The 10,957-nt window shown below is 40.0% G+C and overlaps 2 protein-coding genes across 5 annotated transcripts in view; both read left to right on the forward strand.

Moving 5' to 3' along the window:
• LOC109835777 (putative DNA glycosylase At3g47830) overlaps positions 1-3,867 on the forward strand; it is a 9,419-nt gene extending 5,552 nt beyond the window's left edge. Inside the window, exons 3-6 of one of the 4 annotated variants that reach the window (XR_002245699.1) lie at positions 925-981; positions 1,077-1,239; positions 1,527-1,923; positions 2,051-2,845. Coding sequence is in view for 3 of the 4 variants with exons in the window: in XM_020403795.1 (XP_020259384.1) it covers positions 925-981; positions 1,077-1,316 (297 nt within the window). In the remaining variant the exon portion in view is untranslated. Of the gene's footprint in view, positions 1-924; positions 982-1,076; positions 1,484-1,526; positions 2,846-3,763 lie in introns of those variants that run through there. The other 3 variants (XM_020403797.1, XM_020403798.1, XM_020403795.1) reach the window with 3 other exon arrangements.
• Positions 3,860-4,652, forward strand: LOC109835778 (zinc finger protein GIS3-like). The gene has a single exon (XM_020403799.1). It carries the CDS (start codon positions 3,885-3,887, stop codon positions 4,485-4,487), a length of 603 nt encoding a protein of 200 aa, XP_020259388.1. The 5' UTR covers positions 3,860-3,884; the 3' UTR covers positions 4,488-4,652.

Raw genomic sequence — 10,957 nt, forward strand, 5'->3', positions numbered from 1 at the left:
TAGGTCTAGTCTCTTTCTTCTCTAATCTAAATAGAATGTACTGTCTGAGGAAAGGAGCCGTAAAGCTAGTGATTCTTAGCGTCTGCTGTCCCTTTTCTTGACAAAGAGACATGATTTCTCATTTCTTTTGATGGCTAAGTTGAAGACTTTAAGGATCTCCTTGTATCAACCTTACCATGACCTTTAATATTTTCGTCAGGCAGCATACTAGAAAATTTAAGATAGACTTAGTGCTCTAATTAGGTTTATGAATTTCAAAGATTGCAGCTGATCTAACCAATACATGAAGGTCCCTATATGGTTAGTTTTGGCATGTAGTTGAGAGGCTTCAGCTGCCATTGGAAAATATGGTTAATGGATTCTCATACGATATCCCTGGACATTGTTATACGGGTATGTAATGAAGGTGTGGCTTTACCTTGATGGTAGAACAGTATACCGGAAGAGACTGGATTCAGTTCTAACTACTAAAGACGAATACGCGGGCGGCCTAATTTTTTTAATGTAACAGAAGGTTTTAGCTATTATTTATATCAGCCCTATTTGATTACAACATAGTTCTTGTTCCTTTTAATTTTCCTCTGCCTTCAACTCCCACTAGCAATTACAGCTGGCTATACCTATCTTGCGTTATTTACTCAACCGAAAGAGAATTTTCCGTGAGAGTTGAGTGACTTACCAAGAAGAGGCATTTGCTTTCTTGCTTCCTGGGTATAATTCATTTTCGATTTTAGCTTCTGAATTCACATGTTAACTCATCATGTCCCCGTTGATATCCCTGGAAAGGAAGGGAATACTTCTTAACATATTTCTGGTGTGAACGTAGTACTAGTATGTATATTCCACTTGTCAATTTGTTTTTGCAGTGTCCATTTATCAATGACCTATAGCTGTACATCATATGGTAGTTGACAAACATGACAGGTGGCATGTGTTCTAATGTTCCAACTTCAGAAAGAAGATTTCCCAGTTGACACTCATGTGAGTAGCACTTGAAACTGAAACTTGTGCTACTTTCTCCTTCAAGTAGGAAACAGCCATTACAGACTGAATCTTGCTATGTGCTATCGTAATAGGTATTTCGGATTGCAAAGGCCCTTGGTTGGATTCCCATGAAAGCTGACAGGGAAAAGGCATATCTTCATCTTAACAAGAGGATACCTGATGAACTGAAATTTGATCTGAATTGTCTTCTTGTAACTCATGGGAAGCTCTGTGAGAGATGTGTCAGTAAACGAGGTATCATTCAAACTGGAGGTCTTCGAACTTCTTGTCCTCTTGAATATGTCACCACTGTATCACCTGACAGCAAATAACTTATGTACTCCTGTTTAATATGCTTTATCAATTTTCATCTTCTCATTGTTGGTTTTTATGCGTGCTCTCTATAGCTTCTCTTCTTAGTTGCATCATGTTGTTCCTTTTGTGTTGGCATGCTTTGTATAAATTGGAATTATGTGTTTGTTTATAACATTTTAAAATCCATTTGGTATGAATTGGTTGGACGTCTGTTTTATGGTTTGCAGTAATCAATCCTTGTGAATAGAAACTTATGTAATGCCAAGTGTTTGATATCATATCAATCAACTGATCACCATGGATGCCTACCACATGGGACCTCATCATATCAGGTTTATCACCATGGATGCCTACCACATGGGACCTCATCATATCAGGTTTCCTCATTTTATTTTAGATGTAGCAACTTGAAAGGATGATGGCTTGTCTGCTTTTGTGGGCATACTTGTTATCTGAAATGACAAATGGCTTGGTGGGAGTTATGCAAGAAAGCAGAACGTGATAAAGCAAGAAAGTTTGGGATGGGAGCCGATAGCCTGTGGAACTTCTTTTTTCGGAGGTCATCCACCTTCTGGGGAAAAAGAAAATCCACAACTTCGGATGGAGATTTGGTATAAGACAACGGTACTACTAATAAACTGATAAACTTTTGAAATTGACTCCAATAATGCCAAGACCACTGTCCGTTTACATATATACTTTCTTGTTTATGGAAAATGGTAAGAGATTGATGACTTGACGCATCTTTCAGCTTAGCTTTTTCGCTATTTAAAGAAGATATGCTCTGATTTGAAAAGAATGAATCTATCTCCTTGCCTCATCACCCACTGCTGATAGTCCTGTGGTGGCGCAGTTAAGTTCCATCCTTTAGAACCATCTCCTTTTCTATAACACGTTTTACAATTACTGCAAGAATTTTCTTCTTTTTGTGTGAAATGCATTATTTAGGGCAATGACTAAAATATAGCTTCATGTGTAGGTTGTATATCCAAATTAACAATCACAAAACCGGGGACTTTGAGCAAGCTGAGATGTTTTATATTTTCTTTTATTCACATGGCACTCAATCTTTCTGTTTGAGAGCCACTGAATGACTTTTCTTGCTTGCTGTGAAGTAAAAAAGCGAAGGATCTAGTATACCTTTGAAGTTGGAAGATTAGCTAATTTTATAATATCGGTACTTTTTGAATTATCAATTGTTATTTAATCATAATGCCTCTAAACTGACATTTTCTAGTGTGAAATGATTATCTGCATGCACAAACACTAAAAATAAATCCTGTAGAGGACCCTCCATAGAAAATCATATAGGTAGATGGGAGATCGTGACATCCGTCCTAGCTCAAAAAGCAGGCGGTAGTTGGAAAACCAGAAGGCGACCCATAATGTCCCTACAAAAGCTTAAAGTTGGATGGTCATCAACCATATGTTTTAAGATTTGTGCTGGGAGACACATGGCAAATCCTCCTAGCTCTCTGTATGATTTACGGAGGAGTCGCTATAGGATTTCTTTTTCTACTAACACATACTAGCGGGCAAGCCGGGCATCCTGTGCAAAAGCATGACTCCCTATTTTTTTAAGCATCCTGTGCAAAAGCATGACTCCCTATTTTTAATACATTTAATTTAATTATTGTATGCTTAAAATTAAAAATTATATCTACTTCTCTATACTTAAAAAAAGTTTTAATACATTTGATTTAGAAATCATATCTACTCCTTTATACTTAGAGCATGATCTAAGTTTTAATACATTTGATTTGATTTAGTGTTTATGGTATAGTAAAATACTATAGTATAAATAGTAACTTCAAAAAATATAGTGGGAGATTTGTTTTACTGTTCACCATACAGTAATTTGCTATAGCAGACGGACTGGGGATCGATTTACTGTTCACATAGTTATGTTTATTATAGCATTTACTGTAGCATGAATAGTGATTCTTTGAATGAAGAGTAGATTTGAGTTGTGCGTGCGTGCTCATTTGTACACGTCTTGCTTGATATTTTCTTCCTCTATGAGGAATGTAGCTGACCTCGGAGCTTACCACTTCAGACCGGTGCTTTTAAGTCGAAGGCAACAGTTATTTTAATAGCTTAATTAAACTACTTTCTATTAGTTGGCTGCAATTATAACAATTAAATGCAGCTAATCAGCTGAATAGTTGCGGAAGTGAGCGGACGAATCTCTCCCTTTTGACCTTCAAAGATTGCAGCAATCTTCTATCATGCTATACTTTATGCGGTGCAAATTGTATTATATATCAAGTGGAATACTAATGCCTGCTTGTTATCTATTGTATATTATGTTATCTTCGATTGCTCTGCTTTCTGTTTTTATATACTTGTTAATTTTTTAAACAAAGTTGCTTTTTTCCGTTTTGTTTTTTTACTGACATAACTTGTGTGATCTGACCTTTTTCATTCCCTTCAATTGACTCCTCGGCAACGTGTATCTGTTAAGGTTATTATCGAATAATGTATTGGGTTACTTGAACCCAATATAAATAGTGGTCAGATGCACCCTTTAGTTGAGCCGTAAGCTCCACAAGACATCAGAAATCCCTCTTGTTAGTTCGGAGGAAATGGAGAAAGCTTCAGCAGAGCCAGGTAATAGCTCCCGTAAAGGAGAAGCGAAGAAACTTCTTCGTTTGTTTGGCTTCGAATTGGATGTTGATCCGAAACAAGATGGAGAAGCCAGGGTTTCTGCAGGCGAGCTTGATTCAAAACAAGACAGAGAAGCCAGGGTTTCTGCGGGCGTTGAGATCGAAGCGAAGAAGTATGGGTGTCAGTTCTGCTTGAAGGAGTTTGCAAACTCTCAGGCCCTTGGAGGCCATCAAAATGCGCACAAGAAGGAAAGAATGAAGAAGAAAAGATTAGAGGTGCAGGCAAGAAAGGCCAATGACATCAATTGCTGCTATCTTCAACCTCTCATCAAAAGCCATGGAAGCACCACTGCTGAATTCGCTGCTCCTCCTTGGTGGTTCTATGATTCTTCTCGTTGCTGCAACGTGCCCGAGTTTGTTGTTTTCGATGAAACTTATGATCGTGGAAGCTTCAAGAACAATAATATCATCAGGAAACCTTTGCCTTTGACACCAATACGGAAGAATCTAAGCGGCCTGGATATTCAATTAGGGTTTAGTGTGCAGAAAAATGCCTGTAACTCCTCTAGAAATGGTGTGTGATCAATCTTTTTCTTAGTTGTTGTTGCAGTCTGTATCATGCTGTTGTGTAATATATGAGTTTGAGCAGTTTCGTACAAAGTCATTAATCATATGCATGCCCAATAATTAATTGGGATTGTTTGTGTTTTGTTTTAGTATATATTCCAATGTTAATACGGTTCTTTATGAACATTGAATATCATAAAAATTCAGTCTTTTTAAGTCAGGCTCATGAACTACATCTCCCTTTGTATTCCTTGTTTACCTTGTAATGTTAAACTAAATTGGAAATTTCTAAGAGCATAGGTGGGTTTTGAAACTAGGTAAAAATTTCTCTTCGTATGCGTTTAATCATTACTGAGGAAGACAAAATATCGTATATATGCACGTACATTATACTATCTATGAAGAGTCCTAAGAAAGTAAAACTCAGAAAAAGTTTAGCTTGTAGAAAATAAAACACTATATTTAACAAAAAATATTTTCGGGTCATATATATTCTTTGGAGAAGTTTTGAAAAGCACCTAGGCATTTAAAACTTTGCTACTCCTGCATATAATGCATGCAAGTATTGAAGACCAACTCTATAATAAGTTCATAACCGGCAATATTTTTTCGATAATCTAGCCTAGAATTGGGCCTAAAATCGTGCGAGTCATGTTAAAACCTCCCAACCGTTCGGATCACCTATGATGGGCATTGCTTTCTTATTTTACCAAACAGAAACATGTTACGCCAATTTGATCATGTGGGTGATATAATATATAGGAAAAAAAACAATGATGTAAGTAGCCCAATGCTGAGAAATATAAGCTGGCATTTTTGGTTGAGGAAAAGTTAGAGATATGAAAGTTGCTTCTTTTATCTATCTCTATATACTAAAGGAAGGGCCCTAGATTGCTGCTTGGCAACATTATTTTGGCTTTATTTTAGCTTTTATTTTATTTTCTTTCTTCTTCCTTTTTCAATCTATTTACTAATAAAATATAATTAATAAGTAATTGACAACTAAATTTTTTATCTCTACCATCTTTGTTGAAATCCCCGTAATTTCATTAATGTCACTCATGTAAATACCTCTTAATTTTGTAGATTTTTAACACTTATTAATTCTATCATTTTTATGGATCATAAACCCATTCATATCTCATTACGTAACCCCTCCCTCTATTATGCATATATATGCATAATCTCATTTTCATTCAATAGGCATGTATCAACTGGTTGAAGACGGTATGAGTAGCGATCGCTTCACTTGCTTGCAGACGATATGTTAGCCCCGGGGATGAGTTTGAAGACGGTATGAGTAGCGATCGCTTCACTTGCTTGCTTAGTGGGTGTTTCAACTGGTTGGGAACATCCGACCAGGTCACCTCATTGCTAGATTGAACAGTACAGAGTGCTACATCGAACCCTATCTACCATGCCAATTCGCTCATCAATTTGGCTATGATCAGCTGTATGTCGAGAATCCAAACCTGCTACGGACAGGGAGCTTAGTCGACGGAGCTCGTGCTTGATACCACTTTGTTGCGGGAGCTACGGGGGCTCGGTTCTCGCTTCCTCAGCACATACCCAACTATTACATGACGTTGGGGTTTTGCAAGTAGTATATCAAGGTGATTGTTCCTCCTCCTGAGTTTCAGGTAAACAAGACTGGTTTGTATTGGATCACCTAGCGGTATAAGGGACTATCCCGAAAGGGTTCAAAGAGCAGAGTTCCCAGACTTCAAGAGCTTTTGGCGGAGGGTGTGTCAGATGAAGGCCGGGAAGAACCAGGTGAACACCCTACTCCTCCAAGACAGGTTGGCATCAACGTTCCAGGACCGATTGTGCCGAAAATTCATCGAGGCGTACCTGATAGGGGATGGGGGAAAGGAAAGAGGTCATTACATGTTCCTCCCCCACCACCTTCTTCAAAAAAATAGCGCTCAGCATCTCCTGAGCCTGAATCTACACCTAGAGATTCTTCAAAGGTTAGGGAGGATCCTCCTGCAGTCCCAGTGCAAGAACCTAGGGTTGGCTCTTTAGTTGACTTCTACTCACATATTCACGACTTTCATCTCGAAATAATTTTAGCTGATGCGCTTCTTTTATGCAGGTAAGGATCCCATTCCTCTAGATGACGAAGAGGAACAAGTGGATTATGGGCATGATGACACTGATGCTTACCTAACAGAGTCCGAAGATGTAGGCAATTTCGGTGATGTTGGCAGCTCAGGTGATGAATTTGGTTTCGGGAACGTGGGCGAAGAGATGACTCTGTCTCTTCCTCTGAGTGGTCGTTTTGAACCGGCGACTACCTTCGAGGGTGCTTCCAGTATTTTGACATCAATACCTGAAGTTGAAATGACTGAGGTTCCTGTACTGACACCTGCTTTGTTAGTGCGGCGAAGACTGATTATTCACGGTGCTTTTGATGATGATGATGACTTCTCGATTTCTCCCGTGCTGACAGGGGTTGAACGGGAGGGACCATCAAGCCCTGAACCTTCCTGTGATAAAGGCCCAAGCATGACTGTAGCTATTCTTATTGAGCTGGAGGTTTCATCTACGGGTGTTGAAGTTGTACCCACGGACGTGCCTACTACCACGAATATGGTGGTAAGGACGACGATTTCGTCTACTGTCTCTGATATCTTAGTGACACTTGCACCGTATCTTAGGTCGGGCCACAAGCGGATACAAGTCATGCCACCCGTATCTCTGACTATCACGGATGTGATAGTGATCTCTACTAAAGAAGGTCCTTTGAGTTTCGTGGAGGTTCCTCAATCCCCTAATCTCAAGGACTTGGTGGAGGTGGAGATAAAGATCTTGACGGAGAGTCTGACGAGGTTGTTTAACCAAAGTGTCATGGCTGCCTTGACTTCGCAGAGAGCATTATCTGGTCGTACTCTCAAGTTGTTGAGTGATAAGGTGGGTGTCTTGACTTCAGTCGTCAGTTCTGTCCGCACCGACCCCTTTAAGACGGCGATCGATAAAGCTGAATTCCATTGCCAAGAGTTGTATGGGCTTCATACGGCTGATCTTGATGGCATTGCTGAGGTCAAATTCTGTCACTTGCTAGCAGCTCATCGTAAGACTGGTGAATTTGCTCGTGCAGAAATGGAGCGGATCAATATGAAAGTTCGTGATTTGAATGACATCATTGCATCGGCTGATAGCCGCTAGACAAAGCTTCAGGCTGATATCCAGGAAAAGAATACGATAATCAATGAAGCTAAGGCGACAATTGCTGCGGCTCAGGTGCGTTTGGAGGTAGCTCAGCATCAGAAAGAAGAGCTTGAGCTTGATTTAGCCGAGTCGACTAAGAAGTGAGACTCTCAGGTCGCAGAGCTCCAAGCTAAACGGAGCGGCTCTCGGTCATTAGATACCAAGCCATTCCTATCGATCCTAGAGTCTTGAGGGAGCAGGCCCAGAAGGGTGCTCATGAAGTGAGGGATGCACGAGTGGCTGAGTGTGTTGCACAAATACACACTTTTTATCCCCTTCCCCTGTAACGATCTTTTTCTCGTTCTTTCCATGAATAAAAGAACTTTTCATTTCCCTTGACGTGTATATGATAGAGGTGTAATGTTAACGTATCATAGTAACATCTTTGCTGGGGGGTCGATCTTTTTGTAGTTCTTTCAATAAATAAAAAAACTTTACATCTCCCTTGACATGTGTATGATAGAGTTGTAATGTTAACATATCATAGTAACATCTTTGCTGAGGGTAATGGTGTTGGGATCAAACTAGTAGAGGTGTAATATTAACATATTAGCTTGATTAAGTTGACATTGTTCAGAAATTTAATGTTAACATGACAGTGAGGAGATATTTGACAGAGGTGCAATGTTAATGTGTCAAATGTGATGAGGTGTAATGTTAACCGGTCAGTTGAATCAAGCCGATAGAGGTGTAATGTTAACATATCAGGCTTGCAAGATAATATTGTTCAGAGGTGTAATGTTAACATGACAATACTGAAGAATTTTGACAGAGATGTAATGTTAACGTGCCAAAAAGGAGTGAACAACAAAGGTGTAATGTTAACCGGTTAGTTCATGAGAGTCCGAAGGACGACTACCATTTGGAAGTGTAATGTTAACTTAGCGGTAGGAAATCGATGGGAGTGTAATGTTAACTAATCAATTTTTAATGAGACCGGGTTTGACAGAGGTGTAATGTTAACCGGTCAAATTCACTAGGATAGGTCGACAGAGGTGTAATGTTAACCGGTCAACAAAATTGTCTGACAGAGGTATAATGTTAACCGGTCAGTTTTTTTTTAAAAAAGGGAAACCATTCAGAGGTGTAATAGTAACATAACAGTGAGATTAAGTCGGTACTGTTAAGAGGTGTGATGTTAACATGACAACGATAAGGATATTTTGCAGTCAAGCAGAGGTGTGATGTTAACTTGATGACTCGTTGAAGATTTTAGAATCGAGAAGATCAATGTTTCTGGTCATAGGTGGAAACTTAAATGTGACCAAGAATCTTCATGGAGAGATAGAATTTGCCGATATTATGGGTAGTATTTCCTGAGAAACTTCCTCGTCGTCTCTAGAAGTCACACTTGCCGTGTTGATAGTGAACAATTGCATTGTGCTCCTTCGAGTGCGTCGTCGTCATTTAGTCCGAACTTCTGAAAGCTCTGGAACATGACTAAGACGGTTGAAGACTATTTTTTGCATTGGCAACTCTTTTGAACTGCCGAGATCACTTCTCTGAGAATCGCGCAATGCTGACACTGGCGAGCTCTCTTTAGAGTTATGAATTCTCTCAAAGCATAGGTGCCAACTTCGCTAGTTTTGACCTTGGAATGCGAACGTCGCTTACAACGACTTTGGCCAGAAGTTTGTCCAGCGGAATCATGGATGATGATGTTATTCCTTTGAGGAAATTTGGATGAGGAATAACTTCTGTCAGAGAAGCATAGCGAGCATCGCGAAGACACTTTGAATCGAACTCCTAAAAGAGTTGAAGACTGAAGCCCAAGATCAGATGTGATAACATCTTGATCGAAGTTCATTTGGCTTCTAGCACAGCCCGAACTATCTTCAGCGAAGGTGGGATTTCCACACACAGGGGTTGTTTTAGACCTGAGATTCGCACTACGGCGAATTTTACGACAACTACGTACAGTTATCATCGCATAGAACTTTTTCTTGGAAATTGATTCCTCGAACTTTGCTTGATCAAATTCAATGACCAGCATTTCAGCAAAAGACCTGAGGGCCTTAGTGTCGGCATGTGACACAATCTTCTCGTCAAAGGACAATAAAGTCCCCAGTGGAGTCGTCATCCTGTTTCGGGTTCTTTTGGATTGTAATTGACACATATTACAACAAAAGAAAATATAATAAAATAAAGGAATTTTTTTTTTCCTGGGGTTCTTTTTCGTGTGTCGGTGGAGCTACTCCGTTGACTCGCCGACTAAGACGATGGGTCTTTTTGCTGTTGATGATGATCGGATTGCTTGGAAGCTAGCTCAGTCTTCTCTTAGCAATTCTTCTCAACAGAATAGCAAATGTATGCTTCTGTGTGTATATATCTCTACGTCCGCATCTGTGTGTATATCTCTATGTGTGTCCCTGTAAAGTGGATGGTCTCCTCTCCTTTTATAGGCTTAAAGAGAGAGAGTTAATGATCCCCTTAAATATGGATTAAGTGACCATTAAAGTAGGAGTTAGTGGGGAGCGGTTATCCCCCGAAAATAGCCCTAAAACAGCTATTTAGGCGAATTTCGCGAGCTGGGCGAAGTTCGCTGAAGACGTGGACGAAGGTCACTTCGGTCGTGGGCGAAGGTTGCTTCGGATGTGAGTGACTTAGTCCATGTGGGTGAAGTTCGTTAGTTGGCGAAGTTCGCCTACGAGTTCGAATTTAGCTAAGAATTCGACTCTAGGCTTGGCCGACTGATGACGCCTTTCGGCTTGATGTGAGGTGTGTTGCGGGGGTCGATTCGTGTCTGGCCTGGTTGGGTCCATATGAGTTGCTTGGCGCTTCAATCATCAGGTGATCTTCGCTACAGCTTGTTGTGGGCTTGACTTTGGGCCCATTCGAAGTGTTTAGCCAACAAGCATTCACTTCTTTTGATCCTCGGTGAAAATATGTTTTAAACGTCTACAGGATTATGTTTCTATAAACCTAATTACTATTTAGCATTGATCCGAGACTAATCCGGCCCTAATATGAACCACAAACCCTAATTCAGATCTCCTATTCCCTGGCCACCTTGGCAGCAGAGACTCAACATCTCTCTTCGAGGCTCAACCTCTTTCAATCACGTGAATTGGATCCTATTGTGCATGCTAACTTGATCTTGATAACAGTTAGTATGAGGATTTTTTTTTAGAAATGAAATTTTCGGTTGTTTTTGTTAATGCGATACCATGTGATTTAGGGCCTAAAGACTTAACAGTCCTAAACCTGGGTGGTGTGGGCAGTTGTTGCAGCAGGTCGCCGGATGCACACGGTCCACCTTCTGACATTGAAAAACA

The sequence above is a fragment of the Asparagus officinalis genome, chromosome 3, assembly GCF_001876935.1.
Source record: "Asparagus officinalis chromosome 3, Aspof.V1, whole genome shotgun sequence".
Lineage (NCBI taxonomy): Eukaryota > Viridiplantae > Streptophyta > Magnoliopsida > Asparagales > Asparagaceae > Asparagus > Asparagus officinalis.